The sequence below is a fragment of the Pteronotus mesoamericanus genome, unplaced genomic scaffold, assembly GCF_021234165.1.
Source record: "Pteronotus mesoamericanus isolate MK-2021 breed Mesoamerican mustached bat unplaced genomic scaffold, CSHL_Meso_final contig_182, whole genome shotgun sequence".
Lineage (NCBI taxonomy): Eukaryota > Metazoa > Chordata > Mammalia > Chiroptera > Mormoopidae > Pteronotus > Pteronotus mesoamericanus.
In genome coordinates, this window is record NW_026555078.1 from 17083564 (window position 1) to 17108042 (window position 24479).

Below are 24479 nucleotides of genomic sequence, written 5' to 3' on the forward strand. Positions count from 1 at the left end.
TTTGCATACTGCTACATACGGATAAGCAATTAATGAGAGCTCTTTCCTATCTTCAAGCCTGTTTCCTTTTCATCAGTCCCCAATTAACTCATTTTAAACGATTTCAATTCCAAGCACAAATTCCGAATCTAAAACGTTTGGAAAGTTAGAAACATCCTTTTTCTAACTGGACTTTAAGATTAGAGCTCATGGTATCTGTTAAATCATTGTACGAGAGAATGGCATACTAGTTAAGAGTGTATGCTCTGCAATCAGCTAGACTTGAGTTAAAATCTTGGCTCTGCCACTTACTGAGGCAGTAACAGTAATTACCCCAAAGGGTTCTTATAAAAACTAAATGAGATTATATTTGGAAGGCATAGTTGCAGGCACATAGTAAATGCTCAAGAAATACTGGCTGCTATTATTACTGCAAACTCAATAGTATGTATGTGGTTCTATTTATTAATTCCCATAACTCAACAGCATTCACACAGCATGCCACGTGCTATTCTACTCAGAGCAGTGCACTGAGTTATAATGAAGATCCACAGGAATTAGGAGATCATCCCTATTCTTCAAAAGGTTTTAGGCGGTGACAGCACCTAGCACCCAGCAGGCACTCCCTAAATATGTGAACAACGAGGAAAGCTAGAGAGCACATAATGTAACAACACATACGCAAACAGAAACAACAGAGCTGTACAGAATTATATTCACAAGTATAAAAGCGAATAGAGTAACTTAAATACACTTCTGACACTTTAAAATCTCAGGGAAATATTAATATTATATTTACTATGAATAATGTGTGAGAGGAGAATGACTAAATCTGACTTTTATAATCAAATTCATACCCTAATCAGAAAGCACCAGATCTTTCCCCTCCTCAATTTGAATACACTAAATTGGGAAAATATGGCATTTAGTCATGGTTACTGAGGGAGCTGGATCAAACACCGCTCTGTTCCTTTATGATGTATTTCTAGAGTTAAAGAGCACATTATTAAAAGGTTATGTTAGCCAATCGGCCGAGATGCTTCCATCTGCAGGGGCTCACACTTCTCTCCCCATTATTACATAAAAGTGATGCTTTTTTTATCCTTTATCCTGTTCTCGTAATGGTAAGAGTTGCTATTTGCAGATATTTTCCAAAAGGTTAGGACTATTATTGGGAACGCTTAATAAGAGGCCCTCTCACTGCGGCAGGAAGACAGGGTATGATGTTTTCATTTGGCCCTCACACCTAACTCCGCCCCCACAACATCCCTCACCCACTCGCATTAGTTCTGCTCACAGACCCTCCGCCGGAGCCCTCCCTCCCTACCCTCTAAACTCTGAAAGGAAAGCAGGCAGCAGCCTTGGAAAGAGTTACTTCATCCAGTTGGCTAATGGGTCACATATTCCACGGGAAAGGATCCAGGTATGGAAAAGGGGATGGTCAGGCCTTGTGTAGAAGGAGAGAGAGAAGAGTATTAACTACACGGTTCTTACGTCTGGGTAAAAGGTGATAAAATTCCAGTTTTCGAGTGAAATGGGAATATTTTCCCATTATGTCCCCGTGCTGCCAGCTCCCCTGGTGCCTGCTGGCATCTTCCCAGGCTTCTGTCTGGCACCTCCACCAAATACCTCAAAGGATCAGACTCACTCCAAAGGAGGACCAAGGGTCCAGCCAAGTACTTTGATCTATGCAGGGGGTCTCCAGGGACTGGCCCAGGGAGAGGTGGGAGGGAGGACAGCCTGCCAAATGCATTCTCTAAAGACTTGTCACCCCCTTTATGAGGCTCAGCATCCAGGGAAGAGCCAGGGCACGGGGTTCTCAGCCCCACCAAGGAAAGCTTCATTTTTCTATTCTTTATGATGTTGGTTTTAAAACAACAAATCACTAGGGCAAAAGAGCATTCCAAAAGAAAAAGTCCCAGATGAGCTAGAAAGAGATCCTGTTCATCTTGACTCATGTCTAAGAAAATAAAAAGCAAACTTGTACCACCATTGACTTTCAATAGCAATTCCATTTGGCAGCTAAAATCCAAATCCAAACTAGTGCCGTCTACGGGATTCAAACAACGCCGGAGCTGCTGGCATGGAGCTGAAGGAAAAATTGTTGGACAGGAGCCTTCACGCCAAGGTCAGAACAGAGACAAGAAGAGAGATCCGACCAGGGCCTCCCGTCACAAGAGACCCAGGGTAAGGGCTTCCCGAGTGCCCGGGGCCAGGCTGCAGGACTTGTAGCCTGGGCCTGGGGCTGTAATACTTGCTGTTTCAGAACCAGATCCTGCATGTCTTCAGCACAAAAGGCCTGGCCATCAGTGTTTATAGTGCAGGTTTTAGTCCAGACTGAATTTAAGGATTTTTCCCTGTGAAAGACCCTTCAGCAAGCGGGTCTCTGCATGTACAGAAATAGCTCAGATCATGTGGAGAGAGAAGAGGGGGCTTTACAATGGAGTACTGACCACACACATATAACACATCTACCTCCCCCTCCTCCCAGCCAGAGTCCCACTGGAAGGACAAAGAAGATACTTTCTAAAAGAATGAAATGATAACAAGGCTAGAAAGCTGTTCAAGGAGCCAACGACAGACCAAAACTGTAAGGAGACCCTGAAAGATAGCAAGGAGACGGGATGAGGCAGAGAAAAGGGGGCAGCCCCTGCCCAGAACATCATCGGTGAGCACGACCTTCCCAAGGAGGCCCCCAAGCTAGTGGTGAACAAACAGGAGCAGGGGTGGGTCAGGGGACAGGGGCCAGATAGGTAATTCACAGCACTTGGAAGAGAGAGCCCAGTGGGCCTTCTCCAACACCCAAAGCTTTGCCCTCGGGGTATCGTCTAACAGTGACCCGGGGAAGGACCTCTTGTACGAGTGCAGGGATCTGAAAGAGTGGAGCTTGAGGCCGTGCTATCCCCAGCAGACACGAAGGGGAAAAGAGAGGAAAGGTAACCCTGACCCAAAGAGAAACCACCAAATCTTCCTTGATCTTCACGATAAGGCCTGCCCCGCCTTGGCAAGGGGGAAGGAAGAGGCATGCTCCTCCCCACTCACGCCCACCTGGGCATCCTGACAGCCAACACGCTTTGACCTGGCGCAGAACTCGGACAGCCCCTGCCCAGGGAAGAGCTATTAGGGAATCAGTCCTACGCAGCAGGAGGAGGAACTCAGGCCAGCTGCCAGTTTCAGTCAGTCCAGCCTTTTATTCGTATATGTGACTCAACACACCTAAGGTCACTGAAATTGAGAAAACTCAACAGAAAGAAAAGACGGTCCCCAAGAAAAATTCACATGACAGAGGAGAACTTTTAAAAACTTTCAACTGGTATCTTCAGAAAGACCAACAGGCAAACTGCATCCATTAAGCAACGGGCTGTTAACAAGAAAGCAAATCAGAAAATAAGAGCTTCTGTAAATGATGATCACCAATATAGAAATACTGTACATGGAATAAATAAACAGAGCTCAAATGGTGATCCAGGAGATAAAGACAGTAGAAAGACAGAGAATTTAAAATGAGAGAAAAGCTGACATGAAGGAAAGACCCAGACTGCCTCCAAAAAAAGTTCTAGAAGCAGAAATAAAGAACCCAAAAAAGGATAATTTTTTCTGAACTAAGGAAATAATACTAGTTTCCACATGAAAATGGCTGACCAAAGAAAGAAGAATAAAAAAAAAAAAGACCCAGACTGAAATGTTGGTTAAATTTCAGAATTCCATGCTGTAAAGTTTCTATTAACTTTTTTATTCATCTTGTAGATAAAGCAGAGAAACAGAATCATAGTTACTGAAGAGAATGTAAGTGTTAAAAAAAAAAACCTTTAAAATATAAAAATAATAAAAAGTAATCCAACTTAGAGGTACAACATGGACGGAAGGGTAGGAGGTGATATCAGTACAATAAATATCAAACTGGGAATTAACTAACACAATGCAAAGTTGAGAAAAGAAGAAACATAACTCAATCATATTAGGTTACTAACTGCCATTTCAGGTCTAGGGTGTGAGACTGAGGTTAGAATTTTATTTTATTTATTCTGTATATGTATTTGACTTAAAAACAACTTTTAACAAGAGTTTTGCAAAAAAAAATAAGATACTGATGAGTTTTGAAAAAGAATAAGACGGTGAGGAGGAGGAGGAGGAGGAGGAGGGTGTTGGGAGGGAAGAAGAAAGGAAAGTACAGTGGGGACGCCAGCCGATCTGGGCGACCTTCCTCATCGGCCTTGAAGGCAGGATCCCACAGCTCTGCTCATAATGAAAACTAAATGTTTGTACTAAAACTAAATGTTAGGACCCAGGAATGAACATGACAGTCTGCCGAAAGCAGAAAAGATACCTCTGTTCTGCTGACACCAAAGGCTGCCCTCTCCCCAGAAGTGGATCAAGTAACTTTTCAGCCAGAGTTACCTGTTATGGAAGGAAGTTACAGCCAACAGACAACTCAGATCTACCCTCTACTCACACTTCTGAATGCAGATTTCAGCAGGGAACACCCGCTCTTAATGAAAAGGAACCATATTAGTGGCCAGAACAAAGGGTGACACAGGGAAGAGAAAGAAGAGAGGTTGTGCAGGATACTTACATTGTTGATCAGGTAGACGCCCCGCCCCCTAGAAGAGGCCACTGGTTTTACTATCCAAGGTCCCCGATCCTTTGAATATGAATCTGCTCAAAATATTGGGAGACAGAAAGTAGGAGAGAGAAACAAAGAGAAAGAAGGAACATGAATTTATCAACTGAAATTTCAACAAAGGTTATCCACTCAGGTACCCCAAGAATTTTTCAAATTTCTAAGTAAAGGACAGCACCTAAAATAATCTATATTTTTAGACTAGTCTTAAATTTAACAAGAGCAGATACAGAGACCAAAAGAGAGAGGGAAGGAGGGTGAAAGGAGGAGAAGGGAAAGAAAAAAAGAAAGAGGGAGGAAGAGATAGAGAGAAGGAGGAGGGAGACAGCCAACTTACAGCAAATACTACATAATATATTTTTTTCACCATTTCCCCTCGTGAATGAGAGGATGAAACAAAATCCAAACTTTACAACTGCTTGTAAAATATCATGACGTGGACACCTCAAATCCAAACTTGGTCCAAAGCTTAACAACCTTCCCTTTAACACTCTTTATGCTCCTGGTTACACTCTCTGCATACAGACTTGATCTTCCTAGCTTCTCAGACTCACCCCTTCGGAGGTATCTTTGACCTCTCATTGACTACTCACAGCCAGTTAGTAATCCTTATTTATTCTATCATTCTTTCCATTCTGGCTACCTAGTTCAATCCAGCTATGCTTCTTATCTGGATTACTCAATAACCTTCAAAGTGACCACTGTGTTTCTTCCCTCCGCCCCACCCCACTCCCTCCAATTCATTTCATGCAGTTATTTTTGTAAAGGCCAAACTGTTCACCTCCCTTTCCTTCTCAAAAACCTTCTATTGTGCACACTTGCATAAGCACTAGAGGGTCAGAAACAACAAGAGTTATGGAGAAAACAAAATTTCCAAGTTATAATATACAAGGTAGACACAATAGGAAAAGAAGAGAACTTAAAACAGACTTTACGAGGAAGGGGAATGTCTCTTTGAAAGAGGAAGTGGTAGGAACAGATGGGTTTCTCCCAATGCATAAATTTAACAATACAACAAACCTAACGATGTTGGATTTCTCCCCAGTGGCTTTAAGTTTAGATATCACAAACTCTGGACAACTGGCAAAGAATGACTGGCATTCCAGCAAGACTGAAGCTAAGAGTGCCTGTCCTCCCTCTCCCACAAACACAGTAAGTCCCTGCTAGGATTTCTCTCAGGCATGGGCTGATGGAGGAACCCTAACTCTATCCATCCAGTCATCTAAATGAGCTTCCCCAGCCCTCAACCTGCCTCCCAAGGGTGGGGAATTCCGAGCAGCAGAATTAGCAACAGCAAAGAGGAGAAAGGGAATTTTTCAACTTTGATTCCTTTAGTCTTTCACAGGGAATTATTCTGGACTTCCATTGCTCATCAGGAATCCAACAACGGGAGGAGTTCCTATTGGGAACCCTTTCACATTGCCAACATGTCAGCAGAAGAATTTTTATGCTATCATGTTGGTTTATGACATAATTTTTAACTTTTATTATGTAGCAATATATCGCAACATAACTTGAAATAGGAAATAATATTGAACATTTATTAAGCACCTATAAAGCACAATTCCAAGTGCATTCTATGTATTAACCTATTTAAACACCCCAACAACACTATAAGGTCAGTACTGGTTACAGTCTCTTTTTACAGAGGAGAAAGCTAAAGTACAGAGAGTTAGTTATTAGGTTGGCTAAAGTCACATAATAAAAATTCTTAACTAAAAATTTTCAACTCTGAGTGTCCTGTAGCTTTGAATTCATCTAATTGATATTCTATTCTGACCCATTTCAGAGTCCTCTGTGGACAAACACTGAATTGTCAACCTGTGCTCCCAGCGGGCGCACCAAGTGCCACGAGGGAAACGCCCTCACTGAGGCGGATCCTGACGGCAAAAGCCCCAGAGGACGAACACTCCACTGGGCGGCCAGACCCGATTCTCAAGTCCAGCTGGTTAAAAGTGTCAAAAGGACGTGTAGAGAGACTGTTCTCTTCCTCTCTCCACGCTTCCTCTGCACTGAGACAGGAACAGTCTCTCTCTCGGAAACACCTCTGTCTGCCTGTCCTCTCTGTGTTGTCCCCGATCCTCCACCAAGACACAGCCTCTTTCCCTGGCAATACTGGGGAGTGGTCACTGTGCAAACGTGGCCTGGTGCCTCTAGCCATAAAGCGCGGTGGTACAGAGAATTGTCCCCGATGCCAAACTGCCAGGTCTGAGTCCTAACCGCGCCATCTGCGAGCTGCCCAACTATGGCAAGTTCCTTCATCTCTCTGCACCCTAGTCTCTTTATCTGTAAAAGTGGGAATGATAACAGTACTACCTCACGTGGCGGCACCACTTAGAAGAGGGCCTAATGGAAAGGAAATGTTCATTAAGTGTTAGCTGTTAGTGTTATTATTATTTAAATTCTCACAGGAGACCTGCCTCACACCTTCTCTGTGCACTGAGCCTGCTGAGTCAGGCTCTGGCCCATGAAGCAAAGCCTGCAATAGCCCATCTCCTCTGCTTAGACCTGGGGGTGGGGGGGAGGGGGCGGCGGGGGCGGGGGGTTAAGTTCACCTGAAGGCAAAAGAAATAAGAAGCTCTCCAACACCTGGACGCAGGCCACATGTCCCTAGCTAGCTTTACCAGGAATACAGCTGACATTTAGATCCCTATTTGGTTCCCATGTGTATATTTTCCAATTAGTCTGAACACCAACGAAAAACAGTGAGACTAAATGACACCCCTAACCAGCAAAAGATGCATGATGCTTTACCTCCCAAAATATGTCACACAAGCCCAGAAATCAAGGTAACGGGAATATTTCCTAAATGGCAAGAGGAAAAGAGATGCCAAAAAAGGGTGCATGTAGCTTATATGCAGAAATATATACACCCTACCATGTGCACTAACTTGTCAGTGAAGAAGAGGCTTTTGTACTAGACAAGAGCACATGTATAGGACACCAACATGTCCTCACATAAATGATACTGACAAGCCTTAATAAACATACAGGTATGCAGTCAGAATAAAAACAGTTTTAAAGTTAGCTCTGCAGCTGTTTTACTAAAGAAACACAATTTTTTTAAGGATCTGAAAAACCCTGGTGGGTTACTACCCTGAAGCAGCCCTTGAGGTAGGTCTGCCCCAAGGGCAGTCGCGGGGGATGGGTGCCCGGAGCCAAAGCACTTACTGCAGAAATCCGCGTACTCAGCTGGCAGCAGGAAGGTCTGCGGGAGGATGTGGAAAGCCTTGAATCCATGCGTGTGCTGCATTCGAACGATGTTTTTGTACAGTCGGTCCTTCCGGGTTAGTTCATATGACCTTAAAATCATACAAGCATTTCCACTTCAGTAAACCCTGACTTGGAGGATTTCCAGTGTTATCACAGGCTAAAGAGTGCAGAGTTCACAGTTCTAGAGCAGTGACTACAGGTAGCAGGAGGTCCCGAATCTGTCACGTTGTCAACCCCAAAGATTTATTAATCATTTTCATGAAATGGATTTCTTTGGTCAGATTTATTCATTAGGGTACAATTTATGCACAGTAAAATTTGCCCTTGTTAGTCCATAATTCTATGAGTTTGAATAAACACATACAACTATGTAACCAGCACCACGATCAAGTTATAGAACAGTTCCAACATCCCAAAGTTAGGAGTCCCTTTGCAGTCGACCCTTCCAATCCCTGCCAGGCCCTGGCAAGCATTCACCTCTTTTCTGTCCCTATAATTTTGACTTTTCCAGAAAGTCAAATAAAGGGAATCATATGGTGTGTATCCTTTTGAGATGGGCTTTTTTCACTGAACATAACATGCCACTGAAATTTCTTCTTGTGGTTGCAAATATCGGTATTTCATTCCTTTTTATGGCTTAGCAGTAGCCCACTGTTTGGTGTACCACAGTTTGTTTATCTGTTCACCAGCTGAAGGACATATGAGCTGTTTGCAATTTTTGAAGATTATGAATAGTCCCTCTCAGCATTTGTGTACAGGTTTTTATATGAACCTAAGTTTTTATAAGTTTTTGTGTGAACATACATTTTTATCTCTCTAGAAGTGGGACTGCTAGGTTTAATAAGATTGTTTAGTAAGGAGTATTAGTTATCTATTGCTGCCTAATAAATTACCCCCAAACACAGAAGGTAAAGAAAAATACACAGACATTTTCTACCTCACACAGTTTCTGTGGGTCAGGAATGTGGCAGTGGCAGAGCTGGGTGGTTCTGTAGTGGGGGTCCCTAGTGAGGTTCCAGGCAAGATGCTGGCCCGGGCCGCGGCCGTCAGGCCTGCCTGGGGCTGGAGGATCTACGTCCCAGAGAGCTCACTCTCTGGGGGCTGGCTGTGCGCAGGGCGCTTCAGTTCTCTCCGCGTGAATTTCTCCATGAAGCTAACTGAGCACCTTCTTCACATGACGACTGACTCTGCCCAAATCAAGTGATCCAAGAAAGAGCAAAAACGAAGCTACCGCATCTTTTATGACCTGGTCTCAGAAGTGACACAGCGTCACTTTGGCCACATTCTATTCCTTAGAAGTCAGTCACTAAGTCTAGCCCATGTTTAAAAACAGGGAAATTAAGCTCAATCTTTGGAAGGCAGTGTCAAAAAATTCATGGGCACATTTTAAAACCACCACACAAGTATATGTTTAATTTTATAAGAAACAGCCAAATTGTTATCCAAAGTGGCTGTACTATTTTGCATTTCCCACCAGCAAAATTTGTGTGTTCCAGTTGTACTGCATCCTGACCAGCACTTGGCATGTCTAGTTATTTTGTCTGTCTTTAACCATTCTAATGTTCTAGTGTATAGGAGAACCTCATGTGGTTTTAATTTGCATTCCACTAATGACTGTTGATATTGAACATCTTTTCACATCTGTGTATCTTCTGTGGTGAAGTATCTGTTCAAATATTTTGCCTATTTTGAAAAAGAGGGCTGTTCATTATTGAGTTCTGACAGTGTATGATATATTGTAGATATAAAGTCTTTATTTATCAGATACGTGTTTTACAGATAAAGCCTCCCAGTCTGTGGCTGGTCTTTTCAAAAAACAGGCATTTTAAATTTTGATGAAGTCCAATGTATCAATTTTTTTCTCTTATGGACTGCTCTTATATTGTTATATCTAAGAAATCTTTACCTAACCAAGGTCATAAAGGTTTTCTCCTACGTTTTCTTCTAGAAGGCATACGGTTTTAGGTTTTACATTTAAATCTATGATAATGTCAGGTAGCTTTAAATGGAGCAAAGTAACTACAAGAGCATTACCTGGGAAAGTGATTCACCTTTTGGGCTTCAGAGAGGGTGCGAAGTAAGAAGGGCTTCAGGTGGGATCCTGTCCACATCAGGTTATAGTCAGTGCTGCTTGGGTGAACCTGAGGGCAGATAAAAAGACAAGACAACAAACCATCAGAGATAATCCCTGTCCGGGAAGAACCACGGAAGAAAAGGTCGGAGAAACTTTTCTCCCACGGAGCAGTCACAGGAGTGGCCCAGTTAGTACACAAGCCTCGCAGACAGAAGTGGAGGCGTACACAGAGCATGGAGCTTATCACGTTGAAAAAATGGAAGACCTGGGCAAATCCCAGACCCAAAAATTAGAATCAATTAATCCTTCTAAGGCAGTCTATAATGTCTCCTAATATTCTTGCATACCAGTGTATGAGACGAGGACCCCATCCTAGTCCAGAGTGTCCTTTTGTTCTTGCAGAGGATGGGTATGAAGTATTGATCAGAAATAAAAATTTATAGCAGCAATCCAATTTAGAATTCATTCATTCATTCATTCATTCATTCATTCATCAATCATGTATTCTTTGCCTATAATGTGATAGGTGCCACATCAAACCCTGAAGATAAAACAGCAACAAGACAGGATATAAACTGGTATCAGAATTTCAAAGTGTCTGCTTCAGACGTCAGCCGAGAATAAGGAGCTAGCAACCTGTCCTTTAGCAACTGTCTCTAAATATCTACAGTGGAAGTCTGTTCAGCATTTTTCCTGTCTCTTTTGATTTCAATATCCAAATTTTCCCAATTTTCTTCGGAAATAACACACTCTGGTTTTAAAGGACCTGCCAATCACTTATCCCTCCCTTCTCCCAAGGAGTGAATCCATGACCCAAGCTGGACCAGCCATTCTATCTCCAGAATGTGATTCTTGAATGAAGAAAGACACAATGACAATGAAGGGAGTAGAGTCACTTCCACGGAGCACCTAGAGGAGATAATCCTAAAGATTCTTGTCCCAGATCCCTGGAGCTGTCCTGTCTCTCTCCTTCCAAAGGCCTGCGTTTTCAGTTTTTCCTCTGACTCTCCTAAAAGTGTATCCAGTTTACACTTTTCCTGCAAATTCCTTTCGGTTTAAGTTACAGTCTGTTTCTGTTGCTTGCAATCAAAGAAATTTAACTGGATAACAAACAGTTCCTTATAGGCAACTCACCTCTAGCCTAAGCCTAAAAGCATAGCAAGAAAGACAATTTTTTAAAATTGTGGACATGTTTTCCATGTTCTGCAAGGAGGAAGTGGAAAATCCACTCAGAAATCCATGCAAATTCTGCACCACCACTTAGCATTGGTCCCATGTACTTTCCAGAACTGGCAATGGTAGCTGATAGTCAGGAGGCTAAGATTTTCAGCTTTTGGAGAGATCAGGGGAAGTCGTCAAAAGGAGCTTACTTCATGAAATCCATGGGCTGTCAGAATGCTGCGTACCAGGCGACTGTCTGTTCGCACAATCTTGTAAGACAAATGATAACGTTCTAGAGAAAAAACAGAATCAAGTTCAGTAACTGGAGAGCTAACTATAGAGACAGAAATAAACTGTAAAAGGGCAGCCTGCTTAATTATACTTGATAACATTATACTGCTATCCTTATGCTACTAAAAGTAGAGGCTGCAGACTATTTTGCACCAAGGTTTCTTAACCTGAAATTTGCTGGGGGTTACTAAGCATGTATGAGGGGGAGGGGAATGACATCTCTGTTTTCACCTATTTCTAGCTGACATTTAACATTACCTTCGATTAGGAATGTAGGCAACAAAGTAGAGTATTATTGGCAGTACCTATGACCCTGCCACCAGTAGAGATCAGGTATTTTAATATTACAGTTGTTACAGCTATCACAAAATACCACTTATCCTCACAGTATTTAAAAATTATGGAAGGTAACAGACCTACCATTAGAGTGTTATTTAATGCACAAATAAAAAGGCATATATGTCACATTTTGGGTTTTTAAAAATATTTTGATAATTCAATACAATGGATTTTCTTTGTAGTAATATGTAACTGTTTTATACACTTAAAAGGCATTCTGAACCCTAGCCAGTGTGGCTCAGTAATGGTTGGACACTGTCTTGCAAAGCAAAAGATCACTGGTTCAATTTCCGGTCAGGGCACATGCCTGGGTTGCAGGCCTGGTCCCTGGCTGGGGCGCATGCGAGAGGCAACCAATCGATGTTTCTCTCCCTCTCTTTCTCCTTACTTTCCCCTCTAAAATAAATAAATAAAATCTTAAAAAAAAAAATTCTGAAGAGACATCAGGACCCACTGCACCAAAAAGGTTAATAACCCCTGCCCTAGATAGTGCTCTGTGGGCAGTAATTGTGGTTGCCAGCATATCTTAGACCAGAGGTTATAAACTGGTGACCTGAGGGCCAAAACCAGTCTGCAGACACAGTTTGTTCCTTCCTCATTGTGCTTTAAAGATAAAATTGAATTAATTGCTACCCTTTTGAAATTGAAGGAATTTGTATTTAAAAAAACCTAAATTTCAGGGCTTCTCTTGAAAACCCTGGGCCCTCTCGCCCACTAGCGCTCTCCCAGGCATGGAAGAGTCAGCTGAAGAAGTGCAAGTGCTTCCACACTGGGCAGCTGGCAGAGGCCCCGCCAGCCTGCTTCGCTCAGCCTGTTCCCTGCCCGGCGCCCGCAAGCACCCTGTGCCTGTGCACCTGTCTAAGAGGAAAGTCTGTGACCGTGCGAGGTCTCTACATATCCCTGAGGACTAACCCTTAGGCTGGCCCATTAAATTCACTCTCTTTCTATGCCTCCCTGCAAATGGCTTGAAAAAGTTAGCTAAGAATTCTACAGAACAATTTTTCAAAAAGACTGCATATTGCCCTTGTTCTTAGAAGATAGGAAACATCTGAAGTAATTCTCAAATGGTGGGGAAGGGGGAGAAAGAGAAGCAAATATGACAAAATGTTAATAATTGGTGAATCTACACAAAGAGTATACAGGTGTTCATTGTATTATCCTTAAAACTTAGGAAATGAAAGAATATTAGGTCTCTTCACTATGATAATTGTGATCATGACATCTTCACATTTGCTCTCACAAAGAGCCAAAACATCAACTGCTAGAGACCAGGACTGTTCCGATCTGAGCCTGTTCTGCAGCGTTTGCCTCGCAGAACCAGGCCACAGGGAAGGTGATCAGTAAAGGGTGTGGAAAAATACAGAATGAATACTTGGGGGCAGGGGGAGATGGGGGAATAATAAGAGAAAGAGTGTGTCTCTGGAACTGAACTGTCAGGGTTAAAGTCCTGGCTCTCCTACCTCCTGGCTGTCATGTGGAATAAGTTCCTTCATTTTTCTGTGCTCAATTTCCTCACCTTTAAAATGGAGCTGATAACAAAGATACTTACCTCATAGAGTCGGTATTTTTATACATATTCACTGTATCAGTTAATACATGAAAAGCTTTTAAAATAGTTGATACACAATAAAAAATTTTATATAATAAAAGAGAAAATACATAGTAAAATGGTTATTAGTACATAGTATCATGCATAGTAAATTATACATTTTATATAGCAAATAAAAAAATAAAAAGACTATTAATATTCTTTCTCCTACTTCTCCTAATATAGAAGAAAAATGTAACGATCACTGTGCTCAGTGGCAGACCTGATTCTCACAGTATGGGAGCGGTTAGTAAGCAATGACTAACTCCTTTTAATCCATACCTACTAACTATAACCCAACTCAGATGCACTGAACACGTTCCAAACGGGGAGGGCAAGAAGGCAGGGTGGAATGATATAAAGCAACCGTGACTGCTGGCAAATTTAACTCAAATTCATGTTCTGTGCCCAAGTCCTGTGACCAGTAATGCTGAGGACCAGCATATGTTTGACCAGACGTTATAAAGGTGACCCCGAGGCCAAACCCAGCCTAAGGACCTGGCTTGTTCATTCTTTGTGGTGCTTTAAAATGTGATATTGAGTTAGTTGGCAACCTTTTAAACTGGGTACAATTCATTTAACAATCTAGATTTCTAGGCTTCTCTCGAAAAACCTGGCAACTCTAGCCTCTGTCCTCCCTGGCAAGTCAAATGGAGACTTGCAGGTATAAACTGAACCTACCCAAAGGCCCAAGAAAGAACCACTATGCTCATGTTTTCTTCAATATAAAAACAAGACACAGGGCATGGTCCTCCCTTGACTACTAGCAAACTGCCAAACATCCGACGCTAGAGCCTCCGAATCCGCGCTGCATCAGTTCCACCATGAGCCCGCAGAATTTTCCTGTTGTCCAACCACTTACATGTATCTCAGGAGACCACCTGAAGTGCTAGGACCCCTGGCAAGTTCCTGGACTGACTATAGCAGAGCAAATAAAAACAAGGAACCAACAATCTGTCAACAGAGAGGCACCTAGGGAATGGCGAAGTGCCCTAAGGGCGTTGGTCAAAACTAGCAAGGGAAACTAGGCCGGTATGGCTCAGTAGGTTGGGCATTGTCCTGCAAAGCGAAAGGCCACAGGTTCGATTCCTGGTCAGGACACATGTATGGGTTGCAGCTTTGGTGCCCCCTTAAAGGGCCTCTGAGAGGCAGCCAGTGACGCTTCTCTCTCACATCAATGTTTTCTTCCCTTTCTTTCTCCATCCTTTCCCCTCTCTCTAAAAATAAATAAATCTTTTTTTAAAAAACTGACATTTTTGACGTTTAGAATACAAGAATAATCCCATCAATGACAACACAGAAAACCACAACTGCACTTGTAACTACTGAGCACTTGACTACAATGAGAGAGTAACAGAATTTTTTATTTTATTGAACTTTAATTAATTTAAAGTTAAATACTGATACTCAATTAAGTTATTGGATAACTTGTTGGGAATAATTTGAGCATATAAATTTATTTTTTACACCAAGTTGAGATGTGCTATAAGTGTAAAATACACATTGAATGTGACATATCGCAATGATTTTTTTATATTGAGTAAATGTTGAAATGATATTTTAGATTAACTAAATTATTAAAACTAATTTCTCCTATTCTTGTTTACTTTTTATATAAAGCCACTGGAAAATTTACATATATAGCTTACAGTATATTTTTATTGGGTGCTAGTCTATACAAATGCAAACTTATGAAACTGACACATTGGAAAGCAAATTATAAAATGATACTTCATTTTTTAAAAACTTACTTTAAACTGAAAATATCTGTTGCCTCTAAAATGAAATCCCATTTACATGTTCAAAGTACATACAACTTTGAAATAAAAAAAAGATATAGTGAGGAAAAAATACATATTCCTGGAATATTTAACAAAGCATATTAAATCATATTGTACCAAAAATATTAAAAGTGAATGCAATGAAATTTTAACTAGAGAACAGAAAAAACAAGGGTGGCATCTAGCATAAGATCAACAGAAGATAACTAATGCCCCAGTTACGCTTCTCAAGAGGATTTAACCACAGGATTATGATCTCAGCAGATCTATGTCAGCTATTTAGGAGAGCAAAAAGAAAAAAAATTCACCAAGAGCGTTTAACAATTCAGAAATCTAAGGTACCAACTAGCAAAAGTCATTCAAATTGTTCTTTACATATAGAAGGTGAAAAATATTATTAAACCTCAAGGGATTGGGAAGATACAAAAAATTGAAAAATAGAGTTTGAGAAAAAAGTTTAGTGGCTTTTTCTTTAATCACAGGAATGTGTTGTTTAAAAAAAAAAAAAAAGGCCCAAAGGCTTATAGGTTCTAGAAAATAGTGAGTGCTTGAACAATGGGGAAACTTACACTGATGGATACTAATTTCCAATAAATGTTAGGTATACTAAAAAGGAAGGGTCTGCCCATTGCCATGAAACACACAGGTTAATTTATGTGACAAGCATACCAAAAGAATTATGTCTTGGGGGAATTATTTACTTCTGTTGTTTTCAAACCCACACTTGTTTTGACTCAAGCCATATTTTGAGGGGGTTTCTCAACAAATGTTAGCAATCTTTAACTGCTCAGGATTCAGACTATAAATGAACCATGTCCCTTTAAATGGTAACCTAGCAACTTGCTGAGGGGATTAGAACATAAGGACCCCTAGGGAGAGAGGAAGATTCAAATCCCAGAAGCAGGTGCTCATCAACTTCTAAACTCCTGGCTTATTATAGAGCAAGGACAGACCTTAAAGTAATTTCAAAGTACAGCAGATCCTAATTCTACTAGCAATAAAATGAGTTAAGATGGCTTCATGGGCCCTGACTGGTGTTGTTCAGTTGGTTAGATCAACACCCTGTAAAACAAGAAGTCTCAGGTTCGATTCCCAGCTGGAGCACACACCTAGATTGCGGGTTCCATAATTGATCAATGTTTCTGTCTCACATCGATGTTTCTCTCCCTCTCTCTCTCCCACCCTCCCTTCCCCTCTCTCTGAAATCAATAAGCACATCCTCAGGTAAGGATTTAAAAAAAAAAAAGATGGCTTCAAGGGTGAATTTTACCAAGGATTTAAAGAGTTAACACCACTCCTTCTCAAACTCTTCCAAAGAGGAAGAGGGAATGCACTCCGAGGTCAGCATTACCCTGATACCAAAGCCAGATAAGGCATCACAAGAAAATTACAGACCAATATCCCTTATAAATATAGATGTAAACATTCTCAACAAAATAGTAACAAAACCAATCTAGCAGTCATATTAAAAGGATTATACACCATGACGAAGTGGGGTTTATCTCAGGAATGCAGGAGTACTTCAACATACAAAAGTCAATCAAACATCAGAATTACAACTAAACTACACAATAACCATCATTCAGAACCACCAGAAATTGAGCTGAATTAAAGTCCTACACCTACGGAATTATAGAAGAAACCACACTGAGAACGGTAGGAGGAGCAGAGACGCGGAATGGGCTGCTCCACACCCACATGTGGTAGTTAAAAATCGGGAGGGCTATCTCAGGAGCAAGTGTCCCAGCCCCCAAACCAGGCCACCCAGTCCAGGGTTCCAGTGCCAGGAAGACAAGTCTCCATAAATTCCGGCTGTAAAAACCAGTGGGGATTGAGGCTGTGGAAGACAGAAACTTCTGGGGTCCCAGGCAGCTCCTATAAAGGGCCCACACACAGACTTACTTGGACTCACTCCCTGTGAGCTCCAGCGCAGGGGCAGCAGATTGAAAGGCACCAGAGACAAACGAGGAAGAACTGAACTGTCTGGCATCAGAGCGAGAGCTGGGGAGCAGCTTTTTCCCAAATAGAAGTGCGTGCAGATGCCATTGCTACTTTGCTGAGCACCACTCACCACAAGACAGCCAGCAGGCTGGAGCCAGATCTGAGTTTCCATCAACCTGGTTCACACTGTTTACCCCACCCTGGTGATTCTCTGAAGCCCCATACACCTACAGCCAACTGATTTTAAACTTTCAGGCCCACCCAAGCTGTTTCCAGTGGCTTTTCCATACAAATGGTTTGTCTTGGCTCATGCTTCAGATTTTCCTAAATTCTCTCAAACAAGCAGCATCAGGCCTCAGCGAGCCCTGTACCTCTTGCTAAGAGCCCCAGGCCCAGCACTAGAAGCAGCCAGCCTTGGATCACAGCTTGGCTTCGCCTAGGCACCTCCAAGGTCAGCACAAGTAGCAATCACCTGCAGATTGCTCTGTAACTTATGCTAGGTAGACCCAGAAAGAACATACGTGGTGGCTGACCTTGGATTTGTCAACAGCAATCAAGGCTCAACTACAAGGGGAGGGTATACCCAGCCCACACAGTGGGAGCACCTCAAGTACCCAGTTTGGGCAACAGAGGAAGCTGTGCCACTGAACCCTACACGACACCTACTACATTAGGCCGTGCTACCAAGCCTGGGAAATGTAGCAGCTCTACCTAATATATAGAAACAAACACAGGGAGGCTGCCAAAATCTGGAGACAAAGAAACATGGCTCAAATGAAAGAACAGAAAAAAACCCCAGAAAAAGAGGTAAACAAAATGGAGATAAGCAATCTATCAAATGCAGAGTTCAAAACACTGGTTATAAGGATGCTCTAAGAACTTAGTGAGAACTTCAACAGCATTAAAAAAATCCAGTCAGAAATGAAGGATACACTCACTGAAATAAAAAACAATTTACAGGGAATCAACAGTAGAGTGGATGAAGCCGAGAACCAAATCAGTGGTTTAAAATATAAGGAAGCAAAGACAACCAATCAGAACAGTAAGAAGAAAAAAGAATCCAAAAATATTAAGATAGTATAAGCAGCCTCTGGGACCACTTCAAGCATACCAACATTCACAAAATAGGAAGGAGAAGAGAGAGAACAAGAAATTGGAAATCTACTTGAAAAAATGACAGAAAACGTCCCTAACGTGGTGAAGGAAACAGAAAGGCAAGTCCAGGAAGTGCAGAGGCCCCAGTAAGATGAACCCAAAGAGGCCCACACCAAGACACATCATAATTAAAATGCCAAAGGTTAAATACAAAGAGAGGATCTTAAAAGTTGCAAGAGAAAGGCAATACTTACCTAGAAGGGAGCTCCCGTAAGACTGTCAGCTAATTTCTCAAAAGAAACTTTACAGGTTAGAAAAGGTTAGAAAAGGTCTTGAAATATTTCAAATATTTCAAGAAATATTGAAAGTGATGAAAAGCAAGGACCTATAACGAAGATTGCTCTACCCAGCAAAGCTATCATTTGGAATCAAAGGACAAGTTAAGGAGCTTCCCAGACAAGAAAAAAGCTAAAGGCATTCATCACCACCAAACCAGTATTACATGAAATGTTAAAGGGTCTTCTTTAAGAAGATCAAAATTATGAACAATAAAATAGCAATAAATACATATCTACCAATAATTGAATCTAAAAAAAACCAAAATAAACAATTAGAACAGAAACAGAATCATAGACGTAGAGAACATTTTGATGTTACCAGGTGAGAGGAGGGTCAGGAGGATGGGTGAGAAAGGTAAAGGAATTCAGAAGTGCTTGGGTGGGCTGGGTGGAGGGGGGCAAAGCGGGGAAAACTGAGACATCTGTAACAGAATAAACAGGATTTAAAAATAGAACTTTTTAAAAAGCAAAAAGATAAAAAAATAATAAAAAAAATTTTTAAAGGAAGTACAAATTGGTCGTTTTAGAATAATCATAAGGATGGAAAGTACAGCATAGGGAACATAGTAACCAAAGAACATATATGCATGACCCGCGGACATGGACAACGGTGCGGGGATTGTCTGAGGGAGTGTGTGGGAGCCTGAATGGAGGGGGGCAGAGGGGGCAAAACTGGGACAACTGTTTATAATTTTTTCAAAAGTCAGTCAGTGTGATACAGCACATTAAGAGAATGAAGGAAACAAAGCTGAACCATCTTAAATGATGTAGAAAAATCATTTTACAAAATCCAACACCCCTGCATGATAAAAACACTTAACAAAGAACTAGAAAGGGACTCCCTCACCCTGATAAAGGCCGTCCTACTGAATGGTGAAAGGCTGTAAAGTTTTCCCCAGAAGATCAGGAACAAGGCAAAGGTGCTCACATTTCACCTCTTCTACTCAACACTGTACTGAAAGTTCAAGTCAGAGCAATTAGGCAAGGAAAAGAAACAACAAAAGGCATTCTAATTATGAAGAAAGAAGTAAAATCATCTCTATTTGCAGATGGCATGATCTTATATACAGACAACCCAAAAGAAACCCCCCCCCCCACACAAATAACTATTAGAGCTAATAAATGAGTTCAGCAAGGTTTCAGGGTGTAAGATCATTATACAAAAATAAATGAAATATTAAGAGGCCATAAATAAACCCATACACCTACAGCCAACTCATTTTCAACAGTGCCGAGAGTGTCTGATAAAGAAATAATAGCCTCTTCAACTAATTATGCTGAACAACTAGATACACACATTCAAACTAATGACGATAGACCCTTATCTCACACTACATAAAAAAGTTAACTCAAAACGAATCAAAAGCCATTTAGCGCTATATATAAGAGCTTAAACTATAAAACTCATAGAAGAAAGCATAAAGATCATGACCCTGGGTTAGGCAATGATTTCTTAAATATGACAGCAAAAGCATAAGCAACAATAGAAAAAATAGATAAATTAGACCACCAAAATGAAAACCACTGGTTCATGAAAAAACACTATCAAGAGAGTGAAAATACAAATCACAGAACAGGGAAAAATATTTATAAATCATATATTTGATAAGGGTCTAATATCCAAAACGTATAAAGAATTCTTATAACAACAAAGACAAACAACCCAATTAAAAAACAGGCAAAGGCCTTGAAGAGACATTTCTCTAAGGAAGATATACAAATGACCAACAAGTACATGAAAAGATGTTCAATGTCATAAGTCATTAGGGAAATACAAATCCAAACCAAAATAAGATACCACCTCACCCCCAGTACTATAGTTGTAGTCTAAACACAGAAAATGTTAGTGAGAATGTGGAGAAATTGGAACTCTCATATATTGTTCACAGAAATGTAAAATGGTACAATCACTGTTGAAAACACTTTGGTAATTCCTTAATAAGTTAAACATGGAATTACCATACAATCTAACAATTCCATTCTTAAGTATATACCCAAGAGAATTGAAAACTGGTGTTCAAACAAAAACTTGTACATGAATGTCCACAGAAGCACTATTTACAATATAATAGCCAAAAAGTAAAAACAACCATTTATTAGCTGACAAATGGATAAACAAATGTGGTATATGCATACATGGGATATTATTCAACCATTAAAAGGAATAAAGTACTGATACATGTACTATATGGGTGAAATTTAAAAACATTACGCTAAGTGAAGGAAGCCAGACACAAAAAGCCATGTACTGTATATACAACCCATTTATATAAAATATCCAAAACAGGCAAATCCATTAAGACAGAAAGTAAATTAGGGGCTGCCAGGGCCTGGGTAGTGACTACTTAACGGACACAGGATTTACCTTGGGTATAAAAATGTTCTGGAACTGACGGTGGTGATGGTTGCACAACACTGTGAATGTACTAAATGCCAATGAACTGTTCTAAATGGTGAATTTTGTTTTGTATATTTTACCACAATAAAATAAGTACACGTATACATAGTTCTGAAAAAATTCAAAGATGAAAAAAATTTTAATGTGCAGAAAACAATTCGAGAAATCATAAATAATCCTTTCAAGTTAACAAACCAGCAGAGCCTTCTCGTGGCCAAGGCCACACCCCTATCTGCAGGCGCTGGCAATTCCTGCAGGACAAGGCCTTCAGGGCCGTGCCCCAGCCCCGCCTTCCGTGGGGGACGTCATGCTCACCTCCAATTATTCGAATGTTGTTGTCCTTTGTCAGAATTGCCTCAGCATGGAACACCAAAACTGGGATTCTCCTGCAGCCTCCGGTCCACATGATACATGGATGATCCCTACAACCGTAACACATGGCTTTATTAATTTACAACTCAAAATGTGGATGCTGAAAGCAGATCACTTGGTTGGTTGGTTAATAACTTTCCCCCTCCTTCTGAAACAAGAACCCTAAGTGCCCTATGGGAACCCTTCATCTTCCACTTTGAGCCACGTGGTTTGTTTAAGCTCAAATCCCTCCCCGGTCCAGGGACAAGCTTTGATTCGTTTCAGTCAATCAGGGCATCCTATCCCCCAGTGATAGGGGCCGCCTCAGGGATGACCACATATGCCACCTGGAGCCAGTGAGGGTCAGGTGACATGTGAGACCTTCCAGGAAAGCAAGGCTTTCTTTCTCTTCTCCAGCAGCTACAGAAGAAATGGCCGCTCCTCGCCTGGATGGCACTGAAGAGACTGAGAGGGCTGCAAGTGCCACTGTCATTCTGTGACCCTGACAGGAGAGCCTGGACCTGCTGGTGAAAGGAAGTCAGGGGAGCCTGATGGGAAGGAGGAGAGAAACGAGATCCTGAGCAGCAGACTCAGAGCTGCGGAAGCAACTCTTTCCTAAGTAAGAATTTAAAAAAGTCTGTTAATTTCTTTTTAGGACAACTGTGTTTTAGTCCCCCGCACACATAAAGAGTACTAACAGATACCCCTCTAACACCCATAGTCCCTTTTTAAGCCAATTTGATGGCCCGGCCTAAGGTTCTGAGCTAGGCCTTTCTCCTGTGGCAGCCACCTGGCTGAGAGGAGTGTGCCCTCTCCTCTCCACGCCATGGCGTGTGCTTGTCCACTGACATCAGTGTATTCCGAAATGGGGGAATCATCTGGCAAAAGTGTCACTCTGCCTGCTCTGCTGGAGTCTCCCACTTGGCCAGATTTGTTCACACCAACTTGCAAAAAAACCAACAGACAGCCCTATAATGTCAGTGAACTGGCAGGTCATCTAACCAGTGCAGAGTCTTGGGGTACCCGCAGAGCTGTGGCTTGAATTCCCAGAGTTCCAGGTGGTGGAACTCATTGTTCTGGCCAGTGTGCTTTTGGAAACATGTGTCATGGAGGCCTCATGTTTGCACCAACCAAAACCTGGCGCCGTTGGCACCGCAGCGAACACAGCACAGAGGCAATACACCATCCGCTCTGCCCTGGCTACCTCGGCCATACCAGCACAAGTCATGTCTAAAGGTACTGAGGAAGTTCCCGAACTTCCTTTGGTGGCTAAAGATAAAGTTGAAAGCTATAAGAAAACCAAGGAGGCTGTTTTGCTTCTTAAAAAGCTTAAGGCCTGGATTGATATCAAAAAGGTCTATGACTCTGAGCGAATGAGAGCTGGTAGGGGCAAAATGAGAACCTGTCATATCCAGCCCAGAGGATCCTGCATCATCTATAATGAGGACAACAGTATCATCAAAGCCTTCAGAAACATTCCTGGAACTACTCTGCTTAATGTACGCAAACTGAACATTCTGAAACGTGCTCCTGGTGGGCATGCGGGCCGTTTCTGCATTTGGACTGGAAGTGCTCTCCGCCAGTCCGATGATCTGTACAGCACTTGGCGTAAAGCGGCCTCCTTCAAGGGTAACGGCAATCTTCCCATGCACAAGATGCTCCATGCAGACCTTAGCAGAACCTTGACAGGCCCAGAGATCCCAAGAGCCCTCCGAGCACCACGCAAGAAGATTCATCACAGAGTCCTGAAGAAGAATCCACTGAAAAACCTGAGAATCATGTTGGAGTTAAAACCATACGCAACGACCATGCGCTGGGACACGATTCCTCGCCAGGCAGGCATCACAGGCAGAAGGTGGAGAGAGCAGCAGCGGCATTAGAAGCCAAATCAGATGAGAAGGGGGTTCCAGGCAAGAAGCCTGTGGTAGGGAAGAAAGAAAGAAGGTTGTGGGTGTTAAGAAGCAGAAGAAGCCTTTGGTAGGAAAAAAGGCTGCAGCTACCAAGAACCCAGCAGCTGAGAAGAAGCCCAGAGAAGAGAAATCGCCACAGAAGAAAAGAAGCCTGTGGCATAAACTTAAATGTGTTTATTCCATAAAGGTCAAATCGCTATGGACAGCTAGTTTTGAATATACATGTCAAAGGCAGTGAGAAACATGAAAAAAAAAAAAAGATTCTGAGCTAGGAACCCTAAGTTAATACCAGTACCCCAATTAAAACCTATATTTTAAATAAAGCCTTAATAAATTGAACAATAGATATTTTTCTCCAAAGAAAGACCTCGGACTTTATTCTCTTTCCCTAGCCTCAGGGAACCTCAGTTTAATCTATCTTAAATGTATATTCACCCACAGATTAGGAAACTTCAACCTCTTTAGTGCAGGGAAGTAGAAAGGGAAAGAAATTGCCTGAGCCCCTCCTACATGCCAGGAGTTAAACTAAGAGCTTTTGCGTTACCTCACTTAATCCTCTTGCCCCCACTATGAGCTGAAGAAAAGGTGTTCAGAGAGGTTAAGTGATTTGCCAAGGTCATACAACTGGTTGAGTACTGGAAAGGTATACGAATCCAAACGTCTTTGCTCTAGATTCCACCCTTCCATCACCCTAATCTCAGATCATGATATTCTGTATACAGAACACCTTAAACTCAACCCTTTGGAGCTTAAACCAATCAATTTCTTAAATGGAATAAGATCCACTGAGCCAAGATTCAGTCTGCTGTCAAAAACTCACATGACCACACCCTTAACAAAACCATAGGACAAATCTCAAGTCCACGTCAGGCCCTCCCAACCCAAGTTTAAAATGATCCACACTTTGAATGAATAGGCTGCCAGACTACAACTTGGAAGGTGACCTTTAGACTTGGGATGAGCTACCAAAAGCCTTATAATGAGGAAAGCAAAGAACACCATAACTAGTTTCATTTCCCATTTTCTAGAAATGGAATGTGGATGCGTATTGTTCTTGCTCTTTGACCTGGGTCATAGAGCCCACTTGTGGGAAATGGGGTTTGAAGGGAGCATTTCTTAGCAAAAAGGTTGTTTTTTTTTTTGTTTCACTTGCTTTTTAATTTTAAACACCTGTAAAACGTGGGCATGGGGCCAGATTATTCCTGATCTCTTCCAACTTTAATTTTTCCACTATATTTCCAAGTCAGAGGACAGAGGGAAAAAATGGGTGGCCTAAACTACAAAGTTGGCGACAGAAACTTTGGAAACTCTCCAACGCTCCTTGTCAATCTAGCACTGGCTACAAAGTGGCACAGCTGCTCCTTATCAGCCACAAACACTGGGTTGTGCGGTAAGACCA

The 24479-nt window shown here is 41.8% G+C and overlaps 1 protein-coding gene and 1 pseudogene across 2 annotated transcripts in view; one reads left to right on the plus strand and one right to left on the minus strand.

Moving 5' to 3' along the window:
• TTLL5 (tubulin tyrosine ligase like 5) overlaps window positions 1-24479 on the minus strand; it is a 246195-nt gene that overhangs the window by 215915 nt on the left and 5801 nt on the right. For both annotated transcript variants that reach the window (XM_054567237.1, XM_054567238.1), the window contains exons 3-7: window positions 21135-21241; window positions 11258-11340; window positions 9848-9954; window positions 7772-7902; window positions 4553-4635 (exon numbers count right to left, since the gene is read on the minus strand). In XM_054567237.1, the coding sequence (XP_054423212.1) occupies window positions 4553-4635; window positions 7772-7902; window positions 9848-9954; window positions 11258-11340; window positions 21135-21241 (511 nt within the window). The remainder of the gene's footprint in view (window positions 1-4552; window positions 4636-7771; window positions 7903-9847; window positions 9955-11257; window positions 11341-21134; window positions 21242-24479) is intronic.
• On the plus strand, window positions 21988-23242 carry LOC129065880 (60S ribosomal protein L4-like; annotated as a pseudogene).